This window comes from Schistocerca piceifrons, chromosome 5 (assembly GCF_021461385.2).
Source record: "Schistocerca piceifrons isolate TAMUIC-IGC-003096 chromosome 5, iqSchPice1.1, whole genome shotgun sequence".
NCBI lineage: Eukaryota > Metazoa > Arthropoda > Insecta > Orthoptera > Acrididae > Schistocerca > Schistocerca piceifrons.
Window position 1 is genome coordinate 567,323,770 of NC_060142.1, and position 22,004 is coordinate 567,345,773.

The 22,004-nt window shown below is 39.5% G+C and overlaps 1 protein-coding gene across 1 annotated transcript in view; it reads left to right on the forward strand.

The window, feature by feature from the left end:
• Nucleotides 1–22,004, forward strand: part of LOC124798215 (cysteine desulfurase, mitochondrial-like) — a 121,472-nt gene that overhangs the window by 16,225 nt on the left and 83,243 nt on the right. Inside the window, exons 4-5 of the mRNA XM_047261520.1 lie at nucleotides 9,609–9,746; nucleotides 9,838–10,030. Of these exons, the coding sequence (XP_047117476.1) occupies nucleotides 9,609–9,746; nucleotides 9,838–10,030 (331 nt within the window). The remainder of the gene's footprint in view (nucleotides 1–9,608; nucleotides 9,747–9,837; nucleotides 10,031–22,004) is intronic.

Below are 22,004 nucleotides of genomic sequence, written 5' to 3' on the forward strand. Positions count from 1 at the left end.
CCTGTAGACTACAATAGTTCAAGCTCGATAAACTATGACAAATTCTTAAATTGTTTCTTAGAGGTATTTAATGAATCATTTCCTCATAGAGATAAGCAAAAGAAAGTTAATGGTTAACTCAAATGGATTACAACAGGAATGAAAATCTCTAGTGCCAGAAAGAGAGAGCTCCACAATGAGTTAAAATCAAACAGAAATCCGGATTTTGTTATTTATGTCAAACAGTATAAAGCTGTATTTAGGAAAGTTGTAGTGGCAGTTAAAAAAATGGCAAATAATAAATTCATACGAGAACACAGAAATAAAACAAAAGCAGTGTGGTCAGTTGTTCAGTCTGAACTAGGAGCCAAAGCAAAAATTCATGAGATTTTGAAAATTAAACATGAAAATGAAATTATAGTAAACCCTGTTAAGATGTCAAGTTGTTTCAATGAATTCTTCCTAAATGTAGTAAGATCGGATGTGGATATGACATTCTGTCAGGGCATCACAAATTTGGAAAACAGCCAGAACACATCTTTTAAACAATTTGAAAAAATCACCCAAAGGGATGTGGAAAAGGAAATATTGTCTCTAAAAAACAAAACCTCACATGGGTGGGATGAAATAACATCTGTAATCAAGTATGTGTACGATATTATTTCCCAACCACCGTCAACTATTATAAATCAATCTTTTGAACAGGGATGCTTTCCAGAGGTATTGAAATATGGTATCAAACCTCTATTCAAGAAAGGATCGACAGAAGATATGGGGAATTACTGCCCTCTCTCTCTCTCTCTCTCTCTCTCTCTCTCGCCGGTCTTCTCTAAAGTGTTTGAAAAGATTGCAGCAAAACAAATTAATAACTTTCTTACTGTAAATGATATAATTTTTTAAAACTAGTTCGGACTCCAACAGGGTAAAAGCACTGTGAATGCTATAAATGAGTTTATCAAAAACTATGCTCCACGTTAGATAAAGGTAGAAAGGTCACAGGTATATTCTGTGATTTGACTAAAGCTTTTGATTCAGTGAACCATGCATTACTCCTCCACAAATTACAGATGTATGGAATCAGAGACACTGCTTTAAAATGGTTTAGCTCTTACCTGTCAGGTAGGAAACAGAGTAATTTTAACTTCAAATGGAACCAATTATTCATCAGACCGGAAAACAGTTCCCCAAGGAGTCCCACAAGGTTCGATATTGGGTCCCTATCTGTTTCTTTTTATGTAAACGACCTACCACTTGCTATTGATGTTCATTCAGTCTTATTTGCTGATGATACATCAGTTCTAATTGAAAATGAGGTATCTGAAAATATTCCAGAAAAAGCCAAAAATACTTTAGAAAAACTTGAATCTTGGTTCTATCAAAATGGACTAAAACTAAATGTAACTGAAACCAAAATGATGCAATTTGAAGCTAAATCTGTAAAAAGGAGTGAAATAAAGATAACTTGCAATGATCGGGATATCACAGAAGCAAACCACGTGAAGTTCTTAGGCCTAAATCTTGACAAAAATTTAAATTGGAAGGTACACATAGATTACTTAGTAAATAAACTGAACAACTTAGCATTTGCAATGTGTATTTTGTCAGGTGCCACAAACATGGATACCAGAAAGATAGTTTATCACTGCTACTTTGAGTCAGTTATTCGTTACTGCATAATCTTCTGGGGAAATTCAGCAAATGTCACTAGGCTCCTAGTATTACAAAAGAAAGTAATTAGAAACGTGTGTTGCAAAAAAAAAAAAAAAAAAAAAAAAAAAAAAAAAAAAAAAAAAAAAAAAAAAAAAAACGGGAATCCTGTCGACCACTGTTAAAAAATTTAAAAATACTATCTATCCCCTCACTTTACATATATGAGATGGTGGTGTTCCTATATAGAAATCAACATACACTAGACACTTTCCGTTTTGACCACAACTACAGCACTCGCCACAGAGATAACTTCAAACTTCCAACACATCGTTTAAAACTTTACGCCCAAACACCAGAGTATATGGGGTTAAAAATTTTCAATAAAATAAAAGGCAGTAATATATTTAAAATGGAGATTGGTTCACTGAAAAGATTGCTCTTTACTCTTCTGGTGGAAAAGTGTTGTTATTCTGTCGATGAAATCATTGAGGACAGCTTCACAATCTGAACTCAGGGATTGTATTACATGTATTATTTTATGTACATGTGTAGCTGTAACTTAGAAATGTAAAATATAATGTAAACTTTTGTATTTCTCTTAAAAAAAGTGAAAAAGTTTCTTTTGTAAACCTTGACATGTCTCCTGTGCATCAAATCAAATGATTTGAAAATTGTATGTAATTAGATGAATAAACCACATAACATAACATCTTCCACCAAGAATACAGTCAAACCAACGGGACAACTGCGGGAAATGGGGGTTTCAGGGTGAGGACAAACTAGTAAAAATAAATAAATAAATACAGCATTCTGCTACACCAACAAAAATCTGCAGGAATCAGACACTTCCCTTGAACAATATAGGTCAACCATAGGTAACCATACCAAAACACCAATACCCACAACTAAAAGTACAAAAATTGAAATCAGACATTCCCTTGACCTACATAGGTCAACCTCAGATGACGATACCAAAACATCAACACCTACAACTATGAAAATGGGAATCGGTCATTTCTGGTGACCTATATAGGTCCACCACAACTCATCATCATCATCATCATCATCATCATCATCATCATTATTTAAGACTGATTATGCCTTTCAGCGTTCAGTCTGGAGCATAGCCCCCTTATAAAATTCCTCCATGATCCCCTATTCAGTGCTAACATTGATGCCTCTTCTGATGTTAAGCCTATTACTTCAAAATCATTCTTAACCGAATCCAGGTATCTTCTCCTTGGTCTACCCCGACTCCTCCTACCCTCTACTGCTGAACCCATGAGTCTCTTGGGTAACCTTGCTTCTCCCATGCGTGTAACATGACCCCACCATCTAAGCCTGTTCGCCCTGACTGCTACATCTGTAGAGTTCATTCCCAGTTTTTCTTTGATTTCCTCATTGTGGACACCCTCCTGCCATTGTTCCCATCTACTAGTACCTGCAATCATCCTAGCTACTTTCATATCCGTAACCTCAACCTTGTTGATAAGGTAACCTGAATCCACCCAGCTTTCGCTCCCATACAACAAAGTTGGTCGAAAGATTGAACGGTGCACAGATAACTTAGTCTTGGTGCTGACTTCCTTCTTGCAGGAGAGAGTTGATCGTAGCTGAGCGCTCACTGCATTAGCTTTGCTACACCTCGCTTCCAGTTCTTTCACTATGTTGCCATCCTGTGAGAATATGCATCCTAAGTACTTGAAACCGTCCACCTGTTCTATCTTTGTTCCTCCTATTTGGCACTCAATCCATTTATATTTCTTTCCCACTGACATTACTTTTGTTTTGGAGATGCTAATCTTCATACCATTGTCCTTACATTTCTGATCTAGCTCTGAAATATTGCTTTGCAAACTTTCAATTGAATCTGCCATCACAACTAAGTCATCCGCATATGCACGACTGCTTATTTTGTGTTTACATATCTTAATCTCACCCAGCCAGTCTATTGTTTTCAACATATGATCCATAAATAATATGAACAACAGTGGAGACAGGTTGCAGCCTTATCTTACCCCTGAAACTACTCTGAACCATGAACTCAATTTACTGTCAACTCAAACTGCTGCCTGACTATCCATGTAAAGACCTTTAATTGCTTGCAAAAGTTTGCCTCGTATTCCATAATCTCGTAGAACAGACAATAACTTCCTCCTAGGAACCCGGTCATATGCCTTTTCTAGATCTATAAAACATAGATACAATTCCCTGTTCCACTCATAACACTTCTCCATTATTTGCCGTAAGCTAAAGATCTGGTCCTGACAACCTCTAAGAGGCCTAAAGTCACACTGATTTTCATCCAATTGGTCCTCAACTAATACTCGCACTTTCCTTTCAACAATACCAGAGAAGATTTTACCCACAACGCTGATTAAAGAGATACCTCTGTAGTTGTTACAATCTTTTCTGTTTCCATGTTTAAAGATTGTTGTGATTACTGATTTTGTCCAGTCTGATGGAACCTGTCCCGACTCCCAGGCTATTTCAATTATCCTGTGTAGCCATTTAAGACCTGACATTCCACTGTATTTGATGAGTTCCGACTTAATTTCATCCACCCCAGCTGCTTTATTGCACTGCAATCTATTGACCATTTTCTCCACTTCCTCAAATGTGATCCTATTTCCATCATCATTCCTATCCCATTCTACCTCGAAATCTGAAACATTACTGATCTTATTTTCACCTACATTGAGCAACTCTTCAAAATATTCCCTCCATCTGCCCAAGGCATCCACAGGATTCACCAGCAATTTTCCTGACCTGTCCAAAATACTTGTCATTTCCTTCTTACCTCCCTTTCGAAGATTGCTAATTACACTCCAGAATGGTTTTCCAGCAGCTTGACCCATAGTCTCCAACCTGTTTCCAAAGTCTTCCCAAGATTTCTTCTTGGATGCTGCAATTATCTGTTTGGCTTTGTTTCTTTCTTCAACATAACTTTCTCTGTCTACCTGAATTCTAGTATGTAGCCATTTTTGATATGCCTTCTTTTTCCTTTTACAGGCTGCCTTGACTGTGTCATTCCACCAAGCTGTTTGCTTCATCCTACTTTTACACACTACTGTTCCAAGACATTCTTTAGCCACTTCTAGTACTGTGTCCCTGTACCTTGTCCATTCCGTTTCCAATGACTGTAATTGACTACATTCAACTAACTGGCACCTTTCTGAGATCGCTGTTATGTACTTGTGCCTGATTTCCTTATCCTGAAGTTTCTCCACTCTTATCCTCCTACATATGGACCTGACCTCCTGCACTTTCGGCTCACAATCCCAATTTCACCGCAGATTAAATAATGATCAGTGTCATCAAAGAATCCCCTGAATACAGGTGTGTCCTTAACAGCCTTCCTGAATTCCTGATCTGTTATTATATAGTCAATGACAGATCTGGTTCCCCTGGCTTCCCAAGTATACCAGTGAATGTTCTTATGTTTAAAAAAGGAGTTTGTGATTACTAAGCCCATACTGGCACAGAAATCCAAGAGTTGTTTCCCGTTCCTGTTGGCTTCCATATCCTCTCCAAATTTACCCATAACCTTTTCATATCCTTCTGTTCGATTTCCAATCCTGGTGTTAAAATCACCCATGAGCAGAACACTGTTCTTGTCCTTTACTCTAACAACTACATCACTGAGTGCCTCATAAAAACTATCCATCTTATCTTGATCTGTCCCTTCACAATGCGAATATACTGACACAATCCTAATTTTCTTGCTATCCACATCAGTCGTTCGTTTACATACCTTATTGCAACTACGCTGGGTTCCATTTCTTTCCTGATGTAAAGCCCTACACCCCATTGTGCTATTCCTGCTTTGACTCCTGACAGGTAGACCCTGTATTCTCCCACTTCCTCTTCTTTCTCACCCCTTACCCGAATGCCACTAACAGCTAAAACGTCCAGCCCCATCTTACTTGCAGCCTCTGCCAGCTCTACCTTCTTCCCAGAGTACCCCCCATTGATATTAATAGCTCCCCATCTCATTACCATTTGTTTGCCAAGTCGTATCTTAGGAGTCCCTGGTTTGTCAGTTAGAGGTGGGACTCCATCACCTCCAAAGGTCCGAGGCATTTTGCTCTGATTGTTGCCAGCATCATATTTAAAGTACCAGGGAAGCAGGTTGCTAGTCTTACTTGCCCCGAGTCCCATTGGGTTTTACCCCTAACGGCTGAGGTACTAACCGGTGGATTTGGTAGTCTTTGCCGTATGAGCACAAAGGTGACGACGACTCAGAATATGTCCGAGATGCCCAGCCTTATTCCAAAGTAACTGGTATCCCGACTGTCGGGACCACTTACTTGGCCAGTCATACGTTGCCTGTGGTTCATGAACTAGGCCGTGACTACAGGAACCCACACCATGAACCACAACTACGGATGCCAAAAAACCAACACCTACAACTGCGAAAAATAAAACCACAATCCCAAAAATCCGCAAATCAAACATAAATTAAATCACATTCAATACTCCATAAATACACAAAACATCACAACTAGAATAAAAAAATTAATTACCACCAGCAAATTCCGGCACTGCAAACTAGATCAGCCAGCCCCCCCAACCCCCCCTCCAACCCCTCCAACCCCCCCTCCCCCACCCACCCACCCACCCCACACAAAAACCAACTCATAAACACCGTGCCGTAATGACATTCGCACACAACACCTTTGCGTCAAAGCAGATGGGTGGAATCAGACGCTTCCATTGTCCCCCTCCTAGTCTTTAGATGAATATCGTAACAGAGACCGATAGACCAGTTTAGGTAAAAATTCTGCTATATTTCAGTTTTGACAGCACTTGGTCGCAACAGTCAAGATCGGGTATTGTGTGTATGATAAATTTGTTAAAAGTGTGTAACTGTGTTTTATTCTGACAGTGCATCAATTCTGTAAATATTAGCAGTTACTGTAATATATTCACATATTTTGATAATCTCCTGACAAATGATGAGGATAATAATTATTATATTCAACTGTATTATGCTATACTTTCTGACATGTTATTTGTCATTCGCGATGGCCAGCGGCTCTTTCCGAAGAAGTATGTAAATATTTGTTCGCTTCAGTAACTATTGTCTCTGGAAATATCCCCGGGGTCTAAGACTGGAGTCACTGTGCAGGAACACAGACACACAGTTATTCTGATACCAACTGCCAGGTTACCTTTAATGGTAGCCCGATAACTGCCAGAGAACGAGAACTGTGAGCTAATAACGATAACTGCCAGAGGATATACCGATCTCTGACAGTTATTTCCATAGTCGCTCGAATTCCTTATGGTAACTCTCTTTATACTACCCGTTCAAGCTAAATTGACATATAAGGCGGTGGCTCAAGGGAACGACCGTACTTGTTAATGCCTGTACTGCAGCTCCTATCAGCCACCGCTCGGACATTAACTTTATTTAATTGTTTGTGCTAAAAGTAACGAAGGCACACAATATGTTACACAGTTCTTATCAACAGATAGTGCGCAGTCTCACAGTTATTCCCATGGCCTATAGAACGCGTTCCAAATGGTCTATCCCTCTCCTTCGTTCGTAACCAGATCTCCGATGAGTTGATGGGAAAGCGTAGTACGATCTTTGGTCAACAGATGGTGTGAGGCACTGTTGACACTAGACAGTTATTGAAATAACTGCTTGTATCAGAGGAACGGTTATTGCAGTAACCGTTACTTCTTAGTAACCAATTATTTCTATCAGTTACGTTATTTTTTGCCACCTCTACTACAAAGTACCCCCCTCTCTCTCTCTCTCTCTCTCTCTCTCTCTCTGTGTGTGGGGTGTGTGTGTGTGTGTGTGTGTGTGTGTGTGTGTGTGTGTGTGTGGGTGGGTGGGTGGGTGGGCGCGCGCGCGGATGCAGAATTACTTCACACAGCTTCCTTCTTATGTGCATACTACTATAATAGGAGGCAATAAGTAATACTTCCCTACCCATGGTAATTGGGGGGGGAATCTGGCTTACCTGGAGCATTTGACACCTGATCACCCTCAAAGTAGTTCCCTTGGGACTCCAAAAATTTCTCTCAGCAGTTTTGCGATTGTTGGAAGCACACTGAAGTAGCCTCTTTCTGAGTGGAGTTTAGCTCAGCTGTCATTACTGCCAAATGTCCCCTCTTGTTTGAACTCTTGTTCTTTTCAATGGCCTCTTGAGTTTGGGGAACAGTGAGAAGCCACAGAGGGCTAAATCAGGTGAGTGGGGAACCTGTTGAAGCACAGGAATGTCTTTTTTTGCCAAAAATGTCTGAATTTAGTGCAAGGAATGTGCTGGAGCATTGTTGTGATGGTGGTGCCAATTTCCTGTTAACCGCAAGTCCAGTCTCTTGTGCCGCACAGCATCAGTTAGGTGACGGAGGATATCCCTGTAGTACTCTTTGGTGAGTGTTTGAACTTGTGGTGCTTACTCATGGTGTACCACAATACAGAAGTAAAAAAAGTAGTCACCATCACTTTGACGTTGCTGCATGTTTGGCGGGCCTTCTTTGGTCTGGGTGATGACGAATGCTTCCACTGTGATGACTGGAATTTGCTTTCTGTGTCATGCCCATTTTTGCAGGACTCGTCACCAATGATTATGGTGTTCATGAAGTCGAGGTCACTGCTCGTGGACTCCAGTGTGCCCCGTGAGACCTTAAAACGAAGTTGCTTTTCCTTCATTATCAGCAGCTTCTTCACGAATTTTGCTGACACTCTCTCTGTGCCAAATCTTCGGTCTCTATGGATTGTGCCGATAAAAGTACTGGTGCCCACCTTCTCTGCAGTTTCTCTGTTAGTCAAACGATGGTCCTGTATTACAACAGTGTTCACTTTGGCAGTGACCTTGTCATTTCAGCATGTTGATGGCTGACTGGAGCGTGGCTTGCTCGCTACTGATGTGCAGCCATCTTTATACCAGTTTTACTGATCTTTAATGTGTGTGATGCCCATATCATTGTCACTGAAAGCCGTTTCAATCTGCCCAATGGTTTCCTCCTGACTGTGCCCAGTTTCTGGTAAAATTTCATGGAGTAGCACTGCTCCAGTTGTTTCATCATTTTCCTTGCAATGAAAAACTGCTGTGAGCACTACACACTACAACACTAAAATGCTGCTTGTCAGCAATGGATGCATTGATTGGTTGGAAAAAATTCACACATCATACAAAGATTCAAGTTCGGTTCATGCAAGAGCGCTACATGCGCTAGATTCAAATCCATCATGTGTTCACACATGCAACTGAGTGGGGTGGGGGGGGGGGGGTGTTGTTGGTAGGGCAGGTGCCTCTCACTGTGTGTGGCTGTGTTTTGCCCCTGCACCATTGCATGTTACAAACATTTTTAATTTTTTTTCAATGTGTAAGCTAATAAAATTATTTTTCCTTGGAGTGCTCCTTTTTTCACACCATTATAGACAGAATGGCCATGGTGACCCATCTTATCGAGTATGGCAGAAATGGATGGTGTGCAAGCTGCAAGGCATTTGTTTCAGGGGCTTCGAGCTGAGCCCGTATACACATTGGTATACATCCCTTTTTTTCACTTTTGGCTCCTCTTAACTTCCTACTGTTTTGAGTTATTTGGATTTTATTTCTCATGTAAACACCTAATTTAAAATACTATGTCACAAATTTTGGCCACATCAGTGATGTCAAAGGCCCTGGAACAGGCTATTTTCTTTTCTCATTTCAACCATCATTATTTTACTTGAACATCCTGATGGAGGGGGCAGGGGGAGGCAGTTGATAACCAAGCTGTTTAGTTCTTTGAATTCCACAGTAATAGTAGTAATAATGCCATTTTCCCAGAAGTTGTGTATTCATAGTTCAACATGACACTCATTTGTTTGTGCAGTTAAAAGTAAGTAGTTGGAAGCACTAAACTCAAGATGATTATCTTAACAGTTTTTGCAGTCAAATGAGCAACAATATATTGAGTTTCTATGTTTGTTATTGTATAATGAAATGAATAATCATACATTTATCTTACAGCAAATAGCAGATCTGATTAAATGTGATCCCAAAGAGGTTGTCTTTACATCTGGTGCGACTGAGTCAAATAATATTGCTATTAAAGGTGTTGCAAGATTTTATAAAAGCAAAAAGAAACATGTTATTACAACACAGACAGTAAGTTCTTATATGTAACAGACTTTCCATGTGCTCTTCAAAACCATTAGTTTCTTTTTAAGTTCTGAGTCATTTTTTGTTTTGTTTTTAGGAACATAAATGTGTACTGGATTCTTGCAGAGCTTTGGAAGCGGAAGGTTTTGATGTCACTTTCCTTCCTGTAGGACCTAATGGTATTATATCACTGGCTGACTTAGAAGCGGCCATAAGGCCAGACACTGTTATTGTGTCAGTGATGAGTGTGAATAATGAAATTGGAGTGAGACAACCGATCAAGGAAATAGGTGAGGTTTAATAATTAATTTGCATTTTTTAAAAGAGTAAATTGTTATTTGACAGTGTATTATTATATTTTTTAAGCCACGACTTAATAATGGTCAAACAGCCTTTAGCACATTACTTGATAATGCCATAAAAGCCGAAATCTGGGTGGTGCAAAAGATAAATATAACAACACAGTCAAATGGCCCTTCACTCTATTAAAAAGTATTGCATGACTGTGGCTCATCGCCCTTGAAAACTTTGTTTATATTTGCTGATATTTCTTGCAAAAAAAAGCTTTGTGCTTATTGGTCATACTGCATCTGAAGGAGAATGACAGAGTGTTGTCAGCACTGGAAAAAGTAACAATAGTATTATTTACAGAGACAGAAGATGATTAACTTTTGAAATTTCTAGATGAAGGATTGTTTATTGTCAAGCAGTAGGAAAAGGAATATAAGATAGATTCTTGTATCCTCAACCTCCAATGATATTGATGTGCGCATGGAGTCCACTGGCAAAGATACTACGTATATGGTCTCTATTTCCCCCAACAACGGGCACAAGCAAGACCGCTCATTGTAACCATGTATCATCTAGATTTCCTCTTCTGGGACCTCACGACTGCTTCATAACTATTGGAGTGGTGAGCATGGGGTCATAAGCACTGACAGCACCTTTTTCAGTTCTTGTGCTGCAGACTGCCACCTCAGATTGTCCTCATGACTCTGACTCTGACTCTGTAACTCATGGTAGGAGTCCTTGATGTTCACCGGCTCTTTTTTCTTGGTTCTACTTCCTTTGTTTTACATCTTGACCCATTTACTTTACATCAGATTTTTTGGCTGGAATAATTTTTGGTCCTCTTCTGGGTTTGTTATCCATTTTTCCAAATTTTTTCCTGTAGTGTTGGGGACAGATGCCTTAAATAGTGGCACCTGCCTACAGCATAAAAGACCATCTGTGCACAGTAACTACATAGACTATCTGTGTTTATAAGCCAACCCAACATCGTGAGGTCATTATGTACCCTTTCTGTAGAGTCCTCTGAAAACACATGAGATCATACTTTTGATGGCTGAACTGCTAGCTCCTCATGCACGTCGAGTTGTAGATGCCCACAATCTTGGGGGATGAGAACTCCTGGCAGCAGTTATCACACCAGATGACTTTTACTGCAGCTGGAACAGATGGAGATCCTTTCAGAGTGACAAAATCATTTTCTTTTATGGAAGAAATAGAAGATAAATTTGAAGAAGTAAGCACATTGGAAAAGATGTGAAATGGACCACTATTAAAGCCTCCTCTGTTGCAGAATATCAAACACTTGAACATGGGAAAGACTGGGTCACATGCCGGTGATCATTATTTCACATAAAACTTTGAATACGATATGAGTAGTTCTCCCACAGAGATCTTACATTCCAGACAGACAAGAAGGTACATTCTAGTCTATAGTGCCAAAGTGTACATTGTGTGTGATGTGTACAAAAATGTCCATAAGATAATTGGATAGATACAGATGCTTTCATATCAGCTTCTGAAGGAAATGTCCTTCCAGGAAAGGTTAAAGTTATGGTATACATGTGTGATGTGAAGCTTTGTGTCCCACCACCCAAAAAATGTTTTTAATGCTTACATTTTTGAACATGTCATGCCACTATTTGGCAGACCCAAAATGTGGAAACTGTTGGAGATCACTTGTCAATAACCACCTTTGTCTGTAAATTGTACAAAACACCATCCTCAACATTCACTGATTTGCTCAGTATTTAAAAAGAAAAAGGAATACATGAATATGAAATGATGGACTGTTTGTCATACTGAGGCAAGAGTAAAGTATGAGCGAATGTACATTCAGTCAACGTGATGACAAATTATTTCAGGATCAAAAGAGAGAGAAAAAAAGAAAAAGACGAAGAGCAAAGCAAAGATAGTTCAATTCTGATGGAACTGGAACTCTCCTTGACAGCAGAAGAATCTGTGGACACAATGCCAACTGCGGTGGCCTGGTGTAATGTTAAGCGCTCTCTATACAGCTTAAGCATTTTCGTGGACTTACTTGTTGAAGAATGCTGGTTCTGCTTTCTTGCAGCACCGCTGTCTTCTGCTAGCACCGGATGATTCTCCGAAGATTTCACTGCTAGGAAGGGAAAATATTCACTCTCTCGCGCTCTCTCTCTTTTCTTATTAAAAAAAAATACGCTACTCTTGGAATATCATTCAGTGCACCAGAACATATTTATTTCCACTTTGTACAAAAAAACAACTTAACTTTATGACGTAAGCCCACACATTATTGGGCACCCAGAGTCAGTTAATTACACATTTTAATACACAATTAATACATAAGCTTTTGTCATGACTGACTATCCACGTCCAGTCCACGTACTCTCAACAGGATTTCAATATCTAATAAACAGTCATTATTTCGAGTCTCTCCATTTGTTTTTTAACAATACAATGCTACATTACTCTTTGCAGCCGGCCATGGAGCTTCCGGGCAATATTTGCTTATTCTTGGCAGGTCGCGCTAAACACTTGCCAGTGCCGACGAATTATCTCCCTTCCAGTTTCACCTGCACAAAAAACAATAAATGGGTGTAGTATCCCATGCTTATCCTTAAGCCCTGCTTTAAAATAACGCGTGTTCGAAACGGCTGGAACACAAGTGTCTACAGGCTTTCGTAAAATGCTGGGGTGTGGGAGGGGGGGGGGGGCGGCACTACAGATCCCTCCCCTTAGCTCGAACACTCGTTATTTTGCACACAACATATATTTTAATTATTTTTTTCTTAACACTTATCTTCTTATGTTGTACTACATAAAAACATTAGGTACAAAAACACTCTTCCATCTCCTGTATTTCATTAAGCCATTGGTAATATCTTTCATAGACATAGTAGTATGATAAACTAATAGTAAAACAAGTATTAGCTATTTCCAATAGATTTATCTACTCTTGCTTCCAGGATTGAGCCAAAATAAATCCCTCCACTTAGCCAGTTTCAAAGTTCAGGCGTTATTCTGAGTAGAGTCTTTACTTTTTTTTTTTTTTTAAAAAAAAAAAGCTGTTACAATGATAACCACCGGTTTTATGGGTCTGAAAAAAATTAGTTGTACTGGGGGTTTTCTCTTTTTTCTATCTTCTCGCACAGGACTTGTCTTTTCTACTTAAAAAATTTTGGAATTCAAATTTACCGGGAGAAACTTTCCACTACACTCTCAGGTCACTATACCACCCTTTCCCTTTGGGTTCCAATCTATGTAAGGGTTGATACTATGAAAACATCTTTTTCCTCATCCTTGGGTAGGTACGCCCATTCCATTTATACTAAACTACGGTACAGGTCAATCCCATTTTTGGTGCCCCTGCGCGCGCAGTATAGGTCAGCCGCCTCTGGGTCTGCCTACCTGCCTCTCTTTCTCTCATTTCATCTATATCGGATGTGCCCTCCCTATCTTCTCTAACAATGATTCAGTCTTGCCTCTTTCGTACTCCTCTGCACACTATTTTATTTAAAATTTCCTGGTAAAATTTCTATCTACCTCTCCTTTCCTCCTCCTGAGTCCTTCAGCCTACCTGCTTAAATTCTTCGCTTGTTCATTGCTTACAGCTCACTTATACAGCCTTAATAACTAAATATGTTTCGTCCGTGGTTGTAAATTTATTTCTTTTCTTTGGGTTATTCGGTCTGCACAATCCTATTATTCATCAGAAACTTATTTGACTCGATACCTCTGGCTTAATATCTATTTCTTTTTATCTCCATTCATATTACTTTGTACTACTATAGCTACGAACACAGGTGGATATACACTTCATCCCCCCTTGTTCCTTTAGCTTAAACTTACTATACCATTTCACTTGAGATGCGCGACCGTCATTACTTAGCACATGTGCTCGAGCCCTTCCTGAGAACTACTCCCCCCCCCCCCCCCCCCCCCTTATCTGTGACGGTTGTTAAATCTCCCTGTGTATTACTTGTCTGCGTCTTTGTATTTAATTGTTTGAGTGTGGAAGTGTGATTGTGCGTCCTGATTCTTCGGCCCACTAAGGTTCTTAGTTGAAGATTTATAGAAATCACGGAAAAGAGAAGGACTTAAGTGATAGAAGTATATGAATGTGGACAGAGGGAAAGATAGATTGGTACCCTTAAGAGAACTAAGAAAGGAAATAAAAGAATTGGTTGCTAAGATCGAAGAAAGAAGGAAGACAGCCCCAAAGACAGGAAACCCTTCCCACCACCCTTCCCCAGGATGCCCACTTCGCCGGTACTTAAGTGAGAAGCCGGAGGAGGTATGATGTTTGGCATCTCCTGCAGAACGGACATTCTCACCGTCACCTTTGAAGTCCCCGAAGAAAAGATCTTAGCATCTCCTATGGAATGGCAAATGATGAAGAACCAGTCACACTTGTTTGCGAGGGTTGTATGAAGGGCGTGATGTGTAGGTCGTGTCTGTGCCTATGCTACCCACCCCTTTCAAAATTAGATATAAACCCTCCCCAATCACATCACACTTTATAAAAAAATATATAACATTCTATAAAAATAGAAATTATATACATTATAATCAAAGAGTTATTCAGTTAGTCACTTCACTCTATATTTCATACACATGTTCAGTTTGTCATCTAGGTATTACTCTTCCTAAACAGTACCATCATATTATATCTCCTGTTAGAATGTTACCCTGTTAGTTTTATCTCATGATTAGAGGTTACTGTTTATTATGACGCCTTAAATTAGTCATGATCGTGTAGTCATAATTGGTCTCCCTTAATAATAATGTGATAGGATAGCTTAAGGGCTATAAATAGATCACAGGTTAGTCGAAGATTTGAAGGGAGTTCGGTGTAGGAAAACTAATGTGGAAGTAACACCGAACCCAACTTGGGAACCGGCGGATGTCACTCTGCCCGTTGACACAGAACGTCAACGTCCCTGGGGATTTTGTACATATCGTTTTATATCCTTAACATTATACATTCCCTTTTCCTCTCCCATCACAGGGTCTACTAAATATAGGGTTTTTTGGTGTACTATTGATTGAATACGATAAGGTCCTATGTATTTCAGAAAAAAATTGTGTTTCTTTTTTTAGTGCTGAACTTTGAATGTGTTGTTTTACTAATACTAAGTCATCTACGTGGTATTCTGGGTCAGTTGCGGTTGCATTGTATTTATCTACCCTTTGTTGTGCGCTCCTATGTAAGTTTCTACCAACTCTTTCCAGAATTGCTTGGTGATCAATAGCTTTTTGCTCCGACCATGTAAAACACTTAGAGGTTCTCCTATAAATGGCTTGCCAATGGCTTCTACGGGCATCATTCCTGTAGACAAATGCAGTAGTTCGTTTAGAATAAGCTCAAAATCTTTGATTCTTTCCGCCCATGAGGTACGAGTGTCGTGGCAATAAGTGCGGCACAACCTACCAATCTCTTTCATTACTCTTTCACAAGGGCTCGAAGATGGATTATAGTTGTATATTAAAATGTGTCGTATATTTTCCCAGGCAAAAAATTCCTTAACTTAATGGCTGGTAAACTGAGGTCCATTATCGGAAAGAAAACACCTCGGTTTACTTGTAGCTACAAAATATTCTTGCAAACACTTGATCAGGATTTGGCCATTAGCCTTCCAAATAGGATACAGTCTTACACATTTCGACCAACATTCTATAAGTACTAATATATAAGCCACGCCTCCCTTCCCTTTGGGTATGGGTCCAAAAAAATCGGCAGCTGTGAGGTCATGTAATGCTTTAGGAATAATCGGATACATCTTATACTTTACATGGATATTATTCTCCTTAGCTTTCGGACAGATGTCACACATCTTAATAGTAGCAGATACCTTACGTCCTAATCGCTTAAAATAATAAAACTTATTCATTTTAGCTATACACTTTTTCACTCCAAAGTGACCATATCCACTATGAATGTACTGTATTAATTTAGACTCTGCTATTTGTGGTATACACAGCCGCCAATAGCTTGACTCTTTGCTGGTTCTCCAGAACAAGTTGTGATTTGTTACCTTCCACTGTTCCCGTTTGTTTACTGGTAATGACTCTCTTATACGCATGGCATAGATCTCTGTAAAATAACGGTAATGTTTAATATTTTCCGTTATCGTTTGGGCTAACTCGTGTACTTCCTTTGTTGGATATTCTGTTGTTATAAAATTGATTGCGAAAACTACCCCAGGTCCTTCTGTACGTTGTAGATCTTTCATGTTTTGAGGTAGTCACGACAAAGCAGTGGGTACTATATTCTCTGATCCTTTTATATATTGTATTTTAATATCATATTCTCGTAAAAACAACATCCACCTCATTAGTCTACTGTGTAATAATCTAGTACTCATTAGTGGTGGTCAGTATACAGGGTGTTACAAAAAGGCACGGCCAAACTTTCGGGAAACATTCCTCACACACAAATAAAGAAAAGATGTTATGTGGACATGTGTCCGGAAATGCTTAATTTCCATGTTAGAGCTCATTTTAGTTTTGTCAGTATATACCTGTACTTCCTCGACTCACCGCCATAATTTCATACGGGATACTCTACCTGTGCTGCTAGAATATGTGCCTTTACAAGTACGACACAACATGTGGGTCATGCACGATGGAGCTCCTGCACATTTCAGTCGAAGTGTTCGTACGCTTCTCAACAACAGATTTGGTGACCGATGGATTGGTAGAGGCGGACCAATTCCATGGCCTCCACACTCTCCTGACCTCAACCCTCTTGACTTTCATTTATGGGGGCATTTGAAAGCTCTTGTCTACACAACCCCGGTACCAAATGTAGAGACTCTTCGTGCTCGTATTGTGGATGGCTGTGATACAATACGCCATTCTCCTCGACTGCATCAGCACATCAGGGATTCCATGCGACGGAGGGTGGATGCATGTATCCTCGCTAACGGAGGACATTTTGAACATTTCCTGTAACAAAGTGTTTGAAGTCATGCTGGTACATTCTGTTGCTGTGTGTTTCTATTCCATGATTAATGTAATTTGAAGAGAAGTAATAAAATGAGCTCTAACATGGAAAGTAAGTGTTTCCGGACACATGTCCATATAACATATTTTCTTTCTTTGTGGGTGAGGAATGTTTCCTGAAAGTTTGGCCTTACCTTTTTGTAACACCCTGTAAATGTAGATTTCCGAACCCCATATCAAAGTTTGGAACTTTTGTATACTCCACACTATCGCTAGCAATTCTTTCTCGGTAGCAGTATAATTTCGTTCATGCTTATTTAAGCTTCGACTAATAAACGCTATAGATCTATGATCATAGGTTTCTGTTCCCCATTCCCCTTTGAATAATTCTGCTGCAATACTATAATCTGAGGCATCAGTTGCTATCTTAAAAGGTTAATTCATTATGGGATGTTGTAAGATAGGCGCATTTTCTAAAGCTTTTTTTAGTTTGTCAAAGGCTTCTTGGGTCCCTTGGACCCAATTCCATGACGTACCTTTACGTAATAAGCTTAATAGTCTAGGGTCGTTCATTTCTTGGCTTTGCACATAGCATCGATAATAACCTGCCATTCCCAGAAACCTTTTTAGTTGTTTAATGTTTTGAGGAGATTGACAGTTTTTAATAGCCTCGATTCTCTTGGGGTCTGGTTGAAGGCCTTTTACTCCCACGATGTGTCCTAAAAACTTTAATTCCTGCCTCGCAAAATGAGATTTGCTTAAATTTAAGGTGATACCCTTTTCCTTAAATCGCTCCAAAGTTTTTTTCAATGTCCTACAATGTTCTTCCCAAGTAGGTGAAATAATAAAGATGTCACCCACATAAATAACTAGTTCTTTCAATAACTCTCGTCCAATTGCCTTATCAAATGCTCTTATAAATACCGATACTGATATATTTAGTCCAGAAGGTAGTACATTAAAGTGGTGAGATTTTCCGTCGAGCAAAAAAGCAGTATACTTTTTTGAATCGGGATGTAACCGGATTTGCCAGTACCCATCCGTCAGATCAACGGAGCTAAAATACTGGGCATCCTTAAATTTAGTTAATAATTCATCTATATTAACCTGACGGTCTCTTTCGGTTTCAATATGACGGTTGAGAGTGCGTGCATCTAGCACCAATCTCACTCCACCCGTAGCTTTTTTTTTCACTAGTACTAAGGGATTATTATAGACACTCACACTCCTTTCTATTATATCTTGATCAGTCATTTTATTAATCTCCTCCCTAACCGCTTCTTTAAGACTTATAGGTATAGGGTATGGTTTGCGAAAAAATGGAGTCTGGTCCTTAATCTTAAATTTGCAAACATAATCGCTAATGGTACCCAGATTCTCTGAAAATACTGAATGGTATTTAGACAAAATTCTTACTAAACCTGTTTGCTGTTAAATATTTAACACTTCAGATTCATTTACCTTTTTGTGAAAGTCGTCTTGTGGACATGCAGTATTAGGTAACTGTATCTCTGGAGACAACTGAGCTGATGTGGTTAATTATAATCTTTGGTGTTCAGATGTTTGTTTATACACATCGCTGTCCGTCACAAATTAATGCAATGTTTATTCTCGGGTTCCCCACATAAATACAGGTCTCGTCGAAATTTAGTATAACATTAAAATCGGTTAACCAGTCTAAACCAAACAATACGTCTCTATATATGTCTTCCACTACTAGCAAAGGTTGTCAAAACGTCATATCACTTATACGGCAGTGAGCCAAGGTTTCGTATTTAACAACCTTACTCTTCTTTCCAGTTATACCAACTATGTATACCCCATTTACTGGTAAAACAGGTAAATTACTTTTAGTTTTTAATGTATTAAAGTATTCCTTAGAAATAAGTGCTACTTCACTACTAGAATCGATGAATGTGTGTACTTTGTGGTTTTATATCTCTCCTGTTATAATAGGTTGTGGCGGAATAGTTATTTTGTTTGTTTCCTCCAGCAGTAGCCACTCCTTTGTAGGTACTTTATGCATAAAGGAAACCTGTACCCTCTTATTTAGGCCTCTCAATGTATTTTGACAACCTGGGCCCCGGCCCTGGGTCCAGATTGCTCCACGTTTTCCTCATGGGTAGCAACCACGAGACGATTTCCAAATTATGGAACTACGTTACCCCTGTTCCACAGCTGTTGCTGGACACGAATTCCTGCGTAGTTACCGGACAGAGGTTGGACGTTAACGGTCCTCGTGAGCAACCCCCTCTATTTACATTCCTGCTAGGTCAGTGGACTCGGGCAAGATTGGATTCATAATGCTTTGATTGATTATTATGATTCATATTATTCCTCCTAAAACTTTGATTTTCTTGCGCATGCAAGTTCTTGTTGCTGTCTTTATTGATTGGATCAAGTGCATCTACAAAGGATAACAGTTCCTCCACCGTTTTCCACCCAGTGCATAGAATATCCTTTCTAGCATAAGTAGGTAGACGTCTTATTAAAATTCTAACTAATCCCTCTTCTTCTATTGGTCGATCTAAATATTTTGCCCTTGTCAAATGCCAGTCAAAATACTTGCGCACTATACCCCAGGCATTACTATAGTATTTAGGATCCCACAAATCTGAGATCAACTTCTCTTGTGCACTTGAAGACCAATGTTTTTCCTTAAACTTTCGCTGAAAATCTTCCCAGGATGTGAAGTTTTCAATATTTACTGTGCCCCATTCTGAGGCTTCACCCTCCAAATAGCCTACTGCAAACTCTGTTTTCTTAGCATCCTCCCAACTTTTAGGTATGGCTTGGTTAAACTGTTTTAAGACATGGGTGGGGTGTACCTCCCCGTCTGGTTAGAATTTAGGAAACTGGCTTGACAAGCCTGAATTTGATCCCCATTGCAAATCAGTTATCATGTCGTTATTCAATATAATATTTTGGGAAACTGTGCCTTTCTCTAGTTTCTCCTGCATAAGCGTGAATTCTTTCCTCAAAGTTTCTAAGTCTTTCTTGGTGTTACCTAAATCGGAAGTTAATATAGGCGAAGAGATATCATCACTTAGTTTCTCTTCAATCTTTCATCCTATTAATTCTTCTACTTGTTCTTCTAAGCCATTCAAATTTATAAGCTCTGCAGTCATTAACTTTTCTTCAAAGTTCTGTTCTACGGTTTACACCCGTGATTTGACCCCTGGAATTTGCACCTGTACTAGGGGGGAGCAACTTACCTTGTTTCTGGACATTGGTTTTTAGCGTAGTTAATTCTTGTTCGACCATATCAAATGTAACATTACATACATTTTTCAAAGAGTCGTATTTTTCGTTAAATTGCGTTTCCAAATTGCTACATTAACAGTCTACATCATATTCTACTTTTTGAACTAACCCTTTTAGATGAGCTTCATTTCTTTGTTCTAAATCCTTAAATAAAATATTTGTCTGTTCACTCAGGGAATCGGACAATTCTTTTTTAAATTCTTTTTTTCCATTGTTGCATGTGATTACTTAAGATATTAATTTGAGCCTCTAGTTTTGTGTTTTGCAAATCTAACTTAGAGTTTAATTCTGCCTTCAGTTCGTCCTGTTTTGTGTTCTGTGATTCAAACTGCGCTTTGATAAACCTCATTAATTTGCCTAAATCTGGCCCCTGTTTTTCAATTCCCATAGCCCCAACAGACTCTACGGATTGATATTATTTTTCCATTGTGTTTTGTTTTGCCTTTAATCTAGTTACCATTAAAAGTACACTCACTTATTTCCAAAACCCCTCACACTTCACAAACAAGCAAAGGTCAGTAGTCGCTCACACGGCGTCGGTGGAAGCCGGCGTCGGCACCGGTGTAGGCACCGGTGTACGGCGTCGTCAGCATTGATGGATGGCAGCGTCGGCGTCGGCGTAGGTGTGCGGTGGCATCAGCGTTTGCAGACGGTGGCGTCGGCGATTTGAGACTAACTGCAGCGTTGTGTGATTTTCTTGATTTCACCATTTATCAGCACGATATTTCTGGATAAGTATCGTGGAATCGCTCTTCAGCCTCGCTGTTATCAGTTGCTATGGCAACTCCCAACTGGATTTTTTTCCCCCCCCCCTATGGTCCTTTCTTTACGGTTGCCATGTTCTTGCGGTGGCGCAGTGTAATGTTAAGCTTTCTCTATACAGCTTAAGCATTTTCGTGTACTTACTTGTTGAAGAATGCTGGTTCTGCTTTCTTGCAGCGCCGATATCTTCAACTAGCACTGGACGCTTCTCCAAAGATTTCACTGCTAGGAAGGGGAAATATTCACTCTCTTGGAATATCATTCAATGCACCAGAACATATTTATTTCCACTTTCTACAAAAAATAGCTAAACTTTATGATGTAAGCCCACACATTACCGGGCGCCCAGAATCAATTAATTACACATTTTTGAACACAATTAATGCATAACCTTTTATTGTGGCTGACTCTCCACGTCCAGTCCACGTACTCTCAACAACATTTCAACGTCTAATAAACAGTCAATATTTAGAGTCTCTCAATTTGTTTTTTAACAATACAATGCTACATTACTCTTTGCAGCCGGCCATGGAGCTTCCGGGCCGTATTTGTATATTCTTGGCAGTTCGTGCTGAACACTTGCCATCGCCGACAAATTATCTCCCTTCCAGTTTCGCCTGCACAAACAATAAATGGGTGCAGTATCCCATCCTCATCCTTACACCCTGCTTTAGAAAAACGTGTGTTCGAAACGGCTGGAACATAAGTGTCTCCAGACTTTTGTAAAATTCTGGGGGCACTACACAACCAATCAGAATACATTGGAAAACTCTGTCTATCAACATGTAACACCTTCATCTTCGCTGACCACATGATCACCTCTTCAGTGATTTTGCAGTGGAATTGCCCTTGACAGTTCAGCCCTTCTCTAAGGACCTAGTGGGAGAGAAACCCTATTGAATGTGGTCGCACCCCTCAGGAGTGCAGAGCAGCCCTAGTTTTTGATCTGAAGTACAGGGTAGAACCACTATTGATGATTCAAAATCATTTGTTGGAATTTTATTGTGATCCAAAGCAGCA